At 48.2% G+C, this 13,684-nt stretch overlaps 2 protein-coding genes across 4 annotated transcripts in view; one reads left to right on the top strand and one right to left on the bottom strand.

The window, feature by feature from the left end:
- sh3pxd2b (SH3 and PX domains 2B) overlaps positions 1-4,381 on the top strand; it is a 49,291-nt gene extending 44,910 nt beyond the window's left edge. For all 3 annotated transcript variants that reach the window (XM_064349849.1, XM_064349851.1, XM_064349850.1), the window contains 3 exons: positions 1,031-1,077; positions 1,586-1,711; positions 2,178-4,381. In XM_064349849.1, the coding sequence (XP_064205919.1) occupies positions 1,031-1,077; positions 1,586-1,711; positions 2,178-3,713 (1,709 nt within the window). In that variant the 3' untranslated portion in view covers positions 3,714-4,381. The remainder of the gene's footprint in view (positions 1-1,030; positions 1,078-1,585; positions 1,712-2,177) is intronic.
- Positions 4,382-6,642: 2,261 nt separating this feature from the next.
- The window catches only part of stk10 (serine/threonine kinase 10), a 46,078-nt gene continuing 39,036 nt past the window's right edge, over positions 6,643-13,684 (bottom strand). The window contains exons 12-19 of the mRNA XM_064349848.1: positions 13,228-13,407; positions 13,034-13,126; positions 12,406-12,535; positions 11,260-11,384; positions 10,332-10,520; positions 9,672-9,797; positions 9,254-9,367; positions 6,643-8,786 (exon numbers count right to left, since the gene is read on the bottom strand). Of these exons, the coding sequence (XP_064205918.1) occupies positions 8,646-8,786; positions 9,254-9,367; positions 9,672-9,797; positions 10,332-10,520; positions 11,260-11,384; positions 12,406-12,535; positions 13,034-13,126; positions 13,228-13,407 (1,098 nt within the window). The 3' untranslated portion in view covers positions 6,643-8,645. The remainder of the gene's footprint in view (positions 8,787-9,253; positions 9,368-9,671; positions 9,798-10,331; positions 10,521-11,259; positions 11,385-12,405; positions 12,536-13,033; positions 13,127-13,227; positions 13,408-13,684) is intronic.

Genomic DNA, 13,684 nt, shown 5'->3' with positions numbered 1-13,684 from the left:
AAAACGCGCGCCGAGCAGATTACACCGGGCGCGGTGGAGCCCAAAATAGCGCCATACATTTTATTGAACTTACCATCACCGACTAGCTCAATACAATACAATGCAATACTTTATTGTTCCTCAGGGGAAAAAAGCCTACGTTTTCTTCAACTTAGTACTGTCTCCAACTAGCTCCATACGTTTTATTCAACTTAGTACCATCTCCAACTAGGCTCAATACATTGTATTCAACTTAGTACTGTCTCCAACTAGCTCCATACGTTTTATTCAACTTAGTACTGTCTCCAACTAGCGCCATACGTTTTATTCAGCTTAGTACTGTCTCCAACTAGCTCCATACGTTTTATTCAACTTAGTACTGTCTCCAACTAGCTCCATACGTTTTATTCAACTCAGTACTGTCTCCAACTAGTTCCATACGTTTTATTCAACTCAGTACTGTCTCCAACTAGTGCCATTCATTTTATTCAACTCAGTACTGTCTCCAACTAGTGCCATTCATTTTATTCAACTCAGTACTGTCTCCAACTAGCTCCGTACGTTTTATTCAACTCAGTACTGTCTCCAACTAGCTCCATACGTTTTATTCAACTTAGTACTGTCTCCAACTAGCTCCATACGTTTTATTCAACTTAGTACTGTCTCCAACTAGCTCCATAAGTTTTATTCAACTTAGTACCGTCTCCAACTAGCTCCGTACGTTTTATTCAACTTAGTACTGTCTCCAACTAGCTCCGTACGTTTTATTCAACTTAGTACTGTCTCCAACTAGCGCCACACGTTTTATTCAACTATAGTATAGTACTATACTTAACACAAAAAAACAGCTCTTGAAATTGTCATAAGGGCATTAAATGCAGTTTAATTTGAAATTTGTTTGACTAAAGTTTACTAAACAGGTTCAGTTTCTTGTTCTTGTAGCTATCACTCTGAGCTGAACATTTTATTATGCATTTGATCTATTGTATTATACCCTGGAGCATAATATCTGCGAGCAGGAGTGTCACAAATTTTCTCTGTTTTTTTCCAGAAGCTGCGCTGAGACAAAAACCCCCACCACGCCGTGATCTCACCATTGTAAGTAAATACAGCATAACGTTCAAACTCCTTTCAAACCAACACCAAACCCTTAAAAAGACCATGTAATACACTGTTTAAACCTTTACTGAACGTTTTTCTCATGTATAGAAACCTTAAACCTTCTGCTATACTGAACATTTTCCCCACATGTATAACCCTTAAACTCTCTGTTATACTGAACATGGGTCTCACATGGATGGTAAATGGACTGCATTTATATAGCGCTTTTATCCAAAGCGCTTTACAATTGATGCTTCTCATTCACCCATTCACACACACACACACCAATGGCTGCCATGCAAGGTACCAGTCAGCTCGTTGGGAGAAATTAGGGGTTAGGTGTCTTGCTCAGGGACACTTCGACACGCCCAGGGTGGGGGATCGAACCGGCAACCCTCCGACTGCCAGACAAACCACTCTTACCTCCTGAGCTATGTCGCCCCCTAAATGCCCCCTCCATGTTTAAACTCTCTGCTGTACTGAACATTTTGCCCCTCGCGTTCAGCCGCGCGGCGCGAACCTGCCCAGGCCGCCCGTCCCGCCCCAGGTGGAGGAGGAGTACTACACCATCGCCGACTTCCAGACCACCATCCCCGACGGCATCAGCTTCCAGGCGGGGGTGAAGGTGGAGGTGAGGCCTGCTGCCAGCCCGGCACTAACGTTCAGGATGAAAGAAGTGCAAATGGGGACTGTAATGATAACATTATATTACATTACAGGCATTTAGCAGATGCTCTTATCCAGAGCAACTTACACAACTTTTACAAAGCATTTACATTGCATCCACTTATACAGCTGGATATATACTGAAGCAGTGCAGGTTAAGCAGGTTACCTTACTCAAGGGTACAACGGCAGTGCCCTAGGAATTGAACCTGTGACCTTTAGGTTACAAGACCAGCTCCTTTTCCATTATACTACACTGCCACCGCATTAAGTATAGTATATGAGTATGATAAGATCTGAAGGTCCCCCAATTATCACGTTCAGCAGTTGTATATTTATTCCCCAAGGTTCATGATCCGCTTTCTTCCAGTTCATAATCGGGAGTTCTGATTGGGTGTTTCTGATTCCGATGCCTCGTGCTATGCTCCTCAGGTGATAGAGAAGAACTCCAGCGGGTGGTGGTACATCCAGATCGAGGAGCAGGAGGGCTGGGCTCCCGTCACCTTCATCGACAAATACAAGAAAACCAGCAACGCGTCGCGCCCCAACTTCCTGGCGCCCCTCCCCAACGAAATGGCCCAGCTGAAGCTGGAGGACGGGGCCTCCAACGGCTCGGTCCCGGAGGACAGCTGGTCCAAGCCGCTTCCGGACGAGCCGTCGGCCAGCTCCGACTCGGCGGCCCGGCCCAAACTGAGGGACTGGAAGTCCGGCGGCCCCAAGAGCGGCCCGGGGGGCCCGGGGCCCCTCCCTCCGGCCCCCGCCCTGCCCCCGGCGGAGGAGAAGCCCGCCCTCCCCCCGCGCCGAGAGTCCATCAACAAGAGCCTGGAGGCCGAGGCGGTGGAGAAGCCCAGGATGGACCTGTCCAAGGCCCTCCCCCCGAAACCCCCGGCCCCCGCCGGGGTCATCGTGCCCCTGGTGCCCCCGAAAGCGGCCCCCCTCAAGCCCGAGAAGCCCCCGGAGCCGCGGCGGGAGGACAAGGGCAAGCCGCTGCTCCTGAAGAACGAGATGGGCCTGGAGTGCGGCCACAAGCTCTCCGCCAAGGAGGTGAAGAAGTTCAACCTGAAGCCCGTGGCCAAGCCGGCCAAGGCCCGGCCCGAGCCGCCGGAGGAGAGGCCCGAGGTGCCGTCGCCGTTCGCCAAGCCCAAGCCCGTGCTCCGGCCCAAACCGCCTCCCCCCGCGGCGGCCCGCCCGGAGTCCCCGCCCGGAGGCAAGCCGCTGGACATCACCCACCTGAGGAGCAAGCTGCGGCCCCCCCGGCCCACTGAGATCGGCTCGGGGGGCGAGGCCGGCCAACCCGACGCCGCCGCCGCCGCCGCCGACAACGCCCTCGACAACGGGAAAGGGGCCGAGGAGCCCGCCCGCCCCCCAAAACAGCAGAACGGGCACGACGGGCTGGACTTGCCCAAACCGCCCGTCCCCGCCCACAAAGAGCCGCCGGGGAGGCCCGCCCTCGCCCCCAGGAGGCCGCCCCCTCCCAAAAAGACCTCGGAACCCGCCAGCCCCACGGAAACCAGACCCCCCCCGAGGGACCTTCCGCCGGAGCCCAGACCGGGGGTCCCGCAGGGCAGACCCCCTCCTCCCAAACCCAAGGCCTTCGTGTTGCCCCCTCCCAAAGACAAAGACAAGGACAAGGACAAGGACAAGGACAAGGACAAGGACAAGGACAAGGACAAGGACAAGGACAAGGACGACCCCAAACCTCGACAGCCCCTGCCGCCGAAACCCTTCAGCAAGCCGGAGCCCCCCCGGGAGAAGCTCCCGCCCCTGGTGAAGGATTCGGGCAGGGAGGACCTGTACCTGGCGCTGGCCGACTTCGACGGCGACGAGCAGACCGCCGGGTTCAAGGAGGGGACCGTGTTCGAGGTCCTGGAGAAGAACACCAGCGGCTGGTGGTTCTGCAAGAACGTGAGCGGGGGACCAATGAGGGAGGGCTGGATCCCTTCCAATTATCTAGCCAAGAAACCCTAGTCACCGACCTCCGACCTCTGACCTTACATTTTTTTATTTTTACTATGTATTTAATTAGCTTTTTTTTATTTATAGGTGGTACATCGATAGTAGCCTTTTTAATACATTCCATTCATTTCAAGCTTGAGTTGCGAAGGGGGACAGCCCTTCGAGCAGGTATTATTAGTGGATCCTGTTTTTTTTATTAAACAGTGTTAATTAGGACTGAAGAAAGATTGTCGGAATGATGATAGGCAGCATCATTGGAACAAGACCATTTTTAGATTCATATCATGTACACCTTGTGTGCCATATATTACACAGGTTTATAAATGTAATTTTATAACTGTATTACAGAAGCTGCAGTAGACAAGCAATATGTATTATGCCTTCATAATATTGTGCCTCAGTATATCACAATGGTGTTCCAAGCTTAAATATATGCAAGCAAGGTTGTCTTCGTCAGTATATATATTTCACTATAGCTGAAACGTAACGAGGATGGTTGTAACTGACAATGCAGTGGAACAAAGGAATGAGAGTATTTTGAACTGGACTGGCAAAACGGGCCTAAATCCAGCCGAATGCTTGGATAAATCAGTGAAAATGGTTTGGGTAGAAAGTAACCACAGAACTAACTTTGGCCTAGTACTGTTAAGTGCTAATATTGCCATTATTTTTTACTTCAATCATTGTGTTTGTGAATTATTATTTTTTTTTTAATTTGTCCAAAAAATTTTTTTAAAGCTGCATATTATTGTTAGAAAGTGATTTTGGAGAATGACAGATGTGCACTTTTTTCAACGTGGCCAGTAGTTCAGGCTTATGCCCTCTGGCTTTTTTTTATTTTTATTTTATTTTTTATTATAATTTTTTTATGTGAAGTATGCTGTCAAAACGCATACAACGAACAACCCTGGCACCACATCCACAGAGCTCTTTTAAAATCAACATCTCAGTATTCACATTGCAACTACAGCAGGAAAGACTCTCAGTCCTTAGTATATCTTAAATTTAATTTCATGCACAAAAATAATGTGTGAAGCAGTGAAACTGTGCTCTCGAGATGTGTGTGTATGCGCATTTGTGCGTGTGCGTGTGCGCGCGTGCGCGCATTCTGATGCAAAAAGTCAGAATCGTTGCATACACCGAATCTCAAAAAGGTCTCTGAACTATACAACGTTCTGAGAATTATGTTTGGATGTTCGCTTGACTGGTTTCAAGCTTGGTGTAGCGACGTGGAATTTTTGTTGTTTGTTCTTCTGTCGCTCCTTTTTTCGTCGCTCGTTTGAGCTTCCTGCCGGGGCTTCTGGGACGTGGGTCCTCGAGTTAGAGAAAGCGGTGTTTATGGAAAGCCTGATCTGTGGAAACGGGGGTCGGAGGGGTGTGGAACGCACCCCCGCAGATTCAGAAAAAAGGCGCCAGTCACTTCCTGTTCGCTCGCTCACTCGCGTATGCTGGAATTTTCCCCACTTGCTCCTGGTTTTCTAGTTTGCTGACAACCAATTTTCTAGCCTTTCCAAAACCACACCTTTTTCTGAAAAAGAGGATATTCTGCCCAGTGTTCTTGGCTGAACATTCTAATGCTGATGTCACAATCACTACTGGCAACCGCGAGCATTGGAGTTCCAGAACACTGGTTTAGAATCTTGAAAAATAGCATTCCAAAAAACCTACTCTTCAAACGGTTAAGGACCGGTGTTGGGGAAAAAAAAAAAAAAACAATTCCCTCCTTGGGTGGGTTGGGTGGGGCTTTTAAGAGTATGGAAACCAAACTACGCATTTCCAGTGCTTCTACACTACTAACATTCACTATGATGATGGATCACTGATTTAAAGCTGAAAATGATCAAATTTAAACCTATACTACATCATATTTTACATTAGAATTATAAATTTAATGTGCAGATTGTGAAACAGGGGTAACGGTAAGAAACACAGTATGTTTATGTGATAAAACACATAAGAGAAACCTTTTATTACAAAAGAAATGCTAAGTCATAGAAGTCATGAACCCGGTGTACATGAGACAATCTGAAGGGATTTGTTCAATGTAACCGCTGCTAACTTTTTATTGAATTTTATTGAACTAATTTTTTTTTTCCGTCTTTCCTTGACATATATATGACCAAAGAAATCAGTAGACAGTTCTGACGCAGCAGAAATCTTGTTTCATTATTTTTTTTCACGACTTCCATAATTTGGGGAATTTGAGGCACCGAAGAGAGGAAAATGTAGGGATGGTGGGATGTGCATTCCATTTACATTCCATTTCCTGAATTTGTAGTCTCGTCCCTTTCGCACACGGTCGTCCTGGATGCAGTTTAGCGGTTAGATTGAACACCACATCTGGGATATGAAAGGTTTGAAGGTTATGGGTTTGAAGAAGATGCAGCGTTTTGAAGTTCTAAGACGCTCCAGTTGGGCAGGTAGGAATGAGGGAATGTCCACGACAAGGAAAGGTAATATGATCCCTCCTACTAACTTTCACACAGTTCTTTTGCTCTCTCTGAAAAGCAGTTTCTCTTGGTTTATTGAACACGAGCAGAATGCCATTGGATGGCGAGCTCTGTAAGATGATGTGCTGGTCATTCAACCTTCTTTGTCAGATAAACCATCACAGTACTGTAATCGCCGTTTGTTCCCACTTATTTCGAAGACGCTCAGAACATTTCACACTTCAGATTCCTTCCTTCCTGTATCATCGTTTTTTTTTTTTTAATATGAAGTTAATAAACATTTCAAATAGCTTGGCTCTGTGTGTTAATCTTTGCCTATGAAAATTAAGAGATTGTGACGAGAAAGCCAAGATGATCAGCACGAACGGAGCAGACCCTGCTGTTTCGAGTCTGGATTCAGACAAACATCACTCAGCACAAACACTTCTGTAGAATGTTCTATCCTCGTGAATAAGACATAACTCTCTGGGGAGGGGAAGAAGAAGGAAGACTGCATAAGAAAATGTTTTTATTAGACTCTTATGTACAATAGTGGTTCCTTCGGCTTTTGGAAGCTATTCTTCTTCAGGGTTCAGCTCCTCGCTGAAAACACTTCAAATTCCACTTATTGAAGGCAAAGGGAGAGAACGATAATATTTGCAGTCAAAAGGTTTACAGGAACTGAACATTAAAACAACTCAAAATATATCAACGGAATAAAGAAAGGAAGCAGATCTGATTGTACCTGATTAAACGGTCAATAAAAAGTATATAAAAGTGACCACTAAAAAAAAAAAAGAAAAAGAAATTGTACTCTCTCCATCAAAGAAAAAGTGAGGCTTGTTTGGTGGAATAAACTGATGGAAGAAAAAAACATATTGCACTTTTGGTTAGTTAACAGTGCATTTTATGTTACGATAAAAATCAAACTCGATGTTTAATAAAATATATACTTAGGCATAATATAACATTTAAAGATTCTTCAAAAGAAACTATATTCTTCAAGCTTATCGACAAACTAAAAGTATCATACTTTGGCTCTAGCGCGACACAGCGTTAGCTACGTCGGTTCCTCTCCAGTGTGCTGGTTCCGCCATTATGGTAATGCAGCCGCCATTTACGGTAATGCAGCCGCCATTAAGCGGCAGAAGATTTCACGGAATACGTTAGCGACAAAGCGATATACGACAACGACGTTTTTCATTGCCAAGGTCAAACTGGCATTGAGAAAACAAACACGTCCTTCATACAACCTGAAAAGAAATAACTTGTTTAAAGATGGGATGAAAAATATAACAGTCAAAATAGCAGTCTGTTCCCTATGCCACCGCCCCCCCCCCACCCCCAAAACAAGCTAAACGGAGCTGTAGCCAAAACTAACGTGTAAACAGTGAACAGTGACCCCCACCCCATTAACTTTGTGATTGTGTAAAAGTTTCAAAAAAAAATTTTTTTGGTTCATATTTCACACCGAAACAATTTTAGATGATGGAAAGTCCTTCTATTTACCGTGTGCACTGAACTGCGTGAAACATTCCGTGGTGACTTTTGGCCAACGGTGGTAAATCGTCCAGGCTAGCAGCTCCAGTTTTTTAAGCTTGCTTCTGCATACTTCACTTAGCAAAAAAATACAAATCAATGAGACATAATTGCACTTTTGGCAGCGAGACATTCGCCCGATAGACAAATAAAAACCAGATGGGGAAAAAAGTATTGGTAGAAAAAGGCACATAATGGCAAATTAAAGCTACAAGCTGTGAATTACGTGCTTTGTAGGCTAAACGCACGATAGCAGGCTTGTGTTAAAGGGAAGGTGTCTTTGGAATGAGTCATACTCGCTGAATTGTGCAGCTGTTTCCTTGGTGACCCCCTCCCCCCCGCCCCCCACACTCATTGGGACCCCCCCTTACCCACCCACCACTTACATGCTTAAATTGGAACAGAACACTGAGGACACATTCCACTTTGTTTGTCCGACACCCAACACTTAAAGAACAGAACACGTTCTCTGTTTGGACCCCCCCAAACAACCAACCAACCAACCTCTCCCCCCCCCCACCCCCCCACCCCCCGCCATACTCCCCCATCAAATACACCTGACACCACAGATTTGTATGACAGGCTGGGTTAGAACAGGAACTGTACACATTATGGGGGGGGGTGAGGGGGTGGTGGGTGTTCAGCAGGAAATATAAAACAAAACAAAAAAACGCGGGGGTGGCGGGGATGTATCTGATACAATATCCAGGACCGAACAGCACTGCAGACATATAGAAATACTGCTAGCTTGGGAAGGGCTTGGGGGGTGGAATTTCAAACAATATCTGGCAGACAAAGGTAAGCCTGGCATCGGTTAATCAAATGAAAATACATAAACGTTACTTAAAAACATAAATACGACTATTTAAAAAAAAAAAAAAGAAACAGGACTTCATTGGTTAATTCCACGCCTAGTGGAGGCTCGGAGGGCTCGACCACGATTGGTCCTGAGGAGCGCCGCAGGGGCTGCTGGGAGTTACGTGGTGGACGAGTCGGAGTAAGGGAGGAATTTGGTGAGCTTGTTGGGCGAGCTGGGACTCTGGCACTCTGACTCCTCGCTCATCTTGAAGAAGAGCTCCTGCTCCCTCTTCTTCTGGTTCAGCTCGTCCTCCAGGGCCTGCGGGTGAAGCGAGGGCACTCGTCACATGACTGGGGAACACGTTTGCAGAGGCACACAGTGCAGTGAACCTGAGCACACAGAGAGCTCGGTCATATCCAGGGGCATCTTTGAGAAGTAAGTACTCGCGCGCACATGGGAGTTGCTAGCAGGGGTACTTGTGCTGCACAGGATATTAGGTGAATGTGGATTCAGGTGGGAGTGCTTATATGCAGACAGGAAGGGGTAAGGACAGACGGCGTGTTTTGGGTGGGCAGGGGCGTGTTTCGGGTGGGACAGGGGCGTGTTTCGGGTGGGGCAGGGGCGTGTTTCGGTGGGATGGGGGTGTGTTTCAGGCGGGGCAGGGGCGTGTTTCGGGTGGGGCAGGGGCGTGTGGTGGACGGGGTGTTGTGTGGTCAGCGTGCGGGGACAGGGCGTGTTCGGTGGCGGAGGGCTCGTGGGACGGGCAGACAGGGCGTGGTCCGGACCTTTTTCCTGGGCTTGAGCAGCTCCCTCCACTCTCTCAGCTGCTGGTTGTGCATCTCGTCCAGAGACTTCAGCCGCTGGGTCTCATTCTCTATCAGCAGGTGGCACTTCTCATTCTGCACACATAGGAGGGACACATCCATTATCAGCCAACAGGTCCATTATCAATCAACACATCTATTATCAGCCAACACGTCCATTATCAATCAACACATCCATTGTTAACCAACACATCCATTATCAATCAAAACATCTATCATCAACCAACACATCCATTATCAGCCAACACATTTATTATCAAACAACACATCCATTATCAACCATGGACCAAGACATCCATTGTCAACCAGAAGAAAATGGACCAAGACATCCATCATCATCCAGCACACAGTGGACCGGCGGTGTCTGCGGTGGTCGTACCTGCAGCTGCTGCAGCTCCCTGACGTTGCTCTCGCACTGGCCCACCATCTCCCTCATCTGGTTCTCGTGCTTCTGCTGCTGGTGCAGCCTCTCGGCCTTCTGCCTCTTCTCCTCCTGCAGACTGAACTGCAGACACAGAGAGGAACGATTTGCACACGGCAAGACTCTCTCAAGCAACAGGGGAACAAGATACACAATCATTACAGTTTGTGTATCTCGTTCCCCAGCTGATTAAGAGAATAAATAAGTTGAAAGTGACTTTTTCTGGTCTTTTTGTGTGCAAACGATTTATTTTTAATTACGATATCGCTGATATCACACAATGTTTTTTTTAAGCTGTTGAGTGCAATGGTGTCAGTTTTTCTGTTTGAACCGGAGACAGGCACCTACACGTGGTGCACACGCAGCAGGTCAAATAACGTCACAACCCACCCTACACCAAACCGTGGAAAACAGGGTCAGCTGTGTTCCACACACCCAGAAACTCTGGATCCCCCATTAACTGAACGAGACCTACAAAAACAGCCTGAGGAATCCCTGTAAATATGCAGAGCACTGCCCTGGCAGGGTGGCGTGGCGCAGGCCGTGGTTTAGGGGCGGGTGCGGGCGCGGCTGACGGGCGGCGGCCGGTCTGCGCAGTTGGCGGGCGCGGGGACGCACCTGCTTGATCTTCTCGCGGTCCTCGGCGGCGCTGCCAGTGGAGTTGATGCGCAGGCTCTTCTTGAACATGACCATGCGCGTCTTGCCCTCGCTGCGCTGGATCTTGGGCAGCCGGCCCTTCTCCTGCTGCTGCCGGGCCTTCAGCTGCTCCACCATGCGCTGGTTATAGCACTGCATCTGCTCCTGCTCCTGCAGCGCACAAACACAAACACGCATGTACATACACACACACATACACACACACACACACACACACACACACACATGCACGTACATACACACACACACACACACACACACGCACGTGTACACACACACACACGCACGTGTACACACACACACAGGCACGCACACGCACACGCACACGCACACGCACATACACACACACACACACACACACACATACATACACACACACACACACACACACACACATACATACACACACACACACACACGTACATACACACACACAGAAACACGCATATACATACACACATATATACACACAGACACACGCAAACATGCATGTACACACACACACACACGCACACACACACACACATACAAGCACACATATGTACACACATGCACACAAAAACAGAAAGAGAGGGGGGAGAGAAAGAGAAGGGGAGAAAGAAAGGACAGAGAAAGAAAGAGTTTAATATCTTAAATACAAACCAAACAGATCTTTAAAATCGTAACATTAACTTGAACATATGTCCGCACACACGCAAGCACGCAAGGAAACTTTTACAAGCTAATTCCGCAAATAGCTGTAGACACTGATAACATGTTAAAAAAAGCAGACTTGTGGATAGGGTTTCTGAACGGCGAATGAAAAATGTAAATGTTTAAATAACTCCACACTGGAAACAGCAGTAATGGATGAGTAAACAGGGGAAGGTTCTCCCTCCCAGCACGGTACCTTCTCATGCTTCTTCAGCAGCTGGTGTCTCTGGAGGAAGTACTGATCTTTCAACTGCTGTTTCAACAGCTGGTGCCTCTCATGGAGGTTATGCTCCTGCATGTCCCAGATAGCAGCTTCCCTTTCTGAGGGGGGGAGAGGGAGCGAGGGAAGGGAGAGAGGAGAGAGGGACAGTGAGAGAGAGGGAGGGAGGGAGAGAGAGAGAGTGTGTGTGTGTGTAAAAAGAGAAAGAGAAAGAGAAAGAAAGAGGGCGAAGGAAAGTGTGTCTATGAGCTAACATTTCTGAGCACAGGACAATTTAGCATTCCAGAGAGAGGGGAGTGTGTGCTTTAGGGTCCTAACACACCAGGGTAACAAGCCTCCAAACCAGCACTTGTGAGGACCTGATGAGTGTGTGTATTTGGGTAGTAGGACGGTAACAGAATAAATCAGAGTCTGTGAAGAATCCAGGAGGCCCCTCCGGAATCCCTGTAGCAGTCAGAGACACGCAGTGCATGCGGTGTACTAGAGTGTGTGTGTGTGTGTGTGTGTGTGGAGGGAGGGAGTTAAATACCCCCACGGGGAAGTTAACACAACAGAGTGTATGTAAATGCTGTAATGCCTCTGCTTCAAGTCTTTAGCTCGACTCACATTCAGCTGGCTGAAGATTCTCCACATGGGGGAGCTATTGTGCACAAGTAGCAGAAATTGGTGCGTGTGGTGCTTTGCATCAATGGAACTGTGTCCTTGTTTAATGAAGAAACGCCAACGTTGTTTGGATGATAACTCGGGAAGCGGAGCGGGATTGGACAGAAGCTAGCCCAGCGGCACACAGCACAGCAGTAGTGCGAGATGGTTCTCCTGTTAGCTGGCGCTAGCCTCCGTGCTGGACTGGATCCAGCGCTATTTCAGCCAGCTTCAGCCTCCAGGGTCCGGATGATGATGCACTCGGGCCCTAGAGCTTCCTGATTATCCTCTGTGGGTGGGTGGGGGGGTCAAGTGTGTGTTAACCTCAGTGCGTGGGGGGGGGGGGGTGGGAGTGTTTGTCGTTGACCTTTCTCTGGGGGGGGGGGTGGGAGTGTTTGTCGTTGACCTTTCTCTGGGGGCGGGGCTTTAGCTAGGCCTATCCGTGGCGGGTAAGGAGCGGCTGTCGGAGGGCCGGCGCACCTCGGATCAGGTGCTGCTTCTTCTCCAGGCACTGGCGCTCGGTCTCGGAGATCTCCCGCTTGTTCTCCGCCGTGATGCTCTTCAGCAGCGTGTCCAGCTTCTCCTTCTGCGCCGCCAGGAACTTCTGCTCCTGAGGAGAGAGTCCAGGGAGGAGGAGGAGAAACGCTCACACTACTGAACACTCCCTTAACACGGTTCTTTTACAATTAACCCTTTGAAGAGCAGGTTCTTTGGAACGTTTTTTTTTTTCAAAATTCTAAGTGTGAGTGTTCTAGAACTCCACTGCATCAGTTTTTTTTTACAGTGTAACGCCTTAGAAGTACATATCTTAAATGATCTACTTCATTATACGCCAATCATCTCACGGTGGATATTAAAAGAACTCATACAATATAAAAGACCATGAGGATGAGTCACGACCAAATACGAATGAGTCAAAACCAGCGTGAGTCCAAACATGCTGTGATGTCCTCCCCAGCATTCGGTACTGGCAGCACCTCATAGGCAGGCACTGGATTTTTTTTGGGGGGGGGGGGGGTCAGGTGGAAGGTGGAGGGGGTGGGGGGTTTCATGGAGGGTGGGGCAGGACGGCTGAATTGGGAGGTGAGAGCAGACAGCGTGTGCTCACCTCCGTCTGTTTGGTCTGCTGAAATGAGCCCATTCGCTGTTTCAGGCTTTCCTTTCTCTGGCTTCTCGGCATTTTCTCAACCTCCCGCTTAACCTGTAAATGTGCAAAACAAAAACTTCTTTAATAACAACCCCAACCCTCCGAGTTCTACAGCTCTTTAACCCCGCCCCCACACCCTGAAGCCCCTCCCCCACCTCCTTCTTCTTGTTCTTGAGCTGCTCCTGGAAGCGGCTGTGCTCCTTCTCCTGCTCGGAGCGGATGCGCTTGGTCTCGTCCCGCAGGTGCACCGCGTGGTCCGTCTCCATCTTCTCGATGGTCTGCTTCTGCTGCTTCTCCAGGCTCTCCAGCTCCGTGTCGTAGTACTTCTTCTTGGTCTGAAGGGACGGGGGCGTTGGAGCATTTGAGACATTGAGTCTGCCTGTCCCTGCCTCCACACACTTAATATCGCTCTCAGACTATGACATTTTAGCACATTTTTACATTACATTACATTACAGGCATTTAGCAGACGCTCTTATCCAGAGCGACTTACACAACTTTTACACTGCATTTTACATTGTATCCATTTATACAGCTGGATATATACTGAAGCAATTTCGGTTAAGTACCTTGCTCAAGGGTACAACGGCAGTGTCCTACCCGGGAATCGAA

Source organism: Anguilla rostrata, chromosome 9, assembly GCF_018555375.3.
Source record: "Anguilla rostrata isolate EN2019 chromosome 9, ASM1855537v3, whole genome shotgun sequence".
In the NCBI taxonomy this organism is placed as follows: domain Eukaryota; kingdom Metazoa; phylum Chordata; class Actinopteri; order Anguilliformes; family Anguillidae; genus Anguilla; species Anguilla rostrata.
This window is presented reverse-complemented; position numbering and strand designations above follow the sequence as displayed.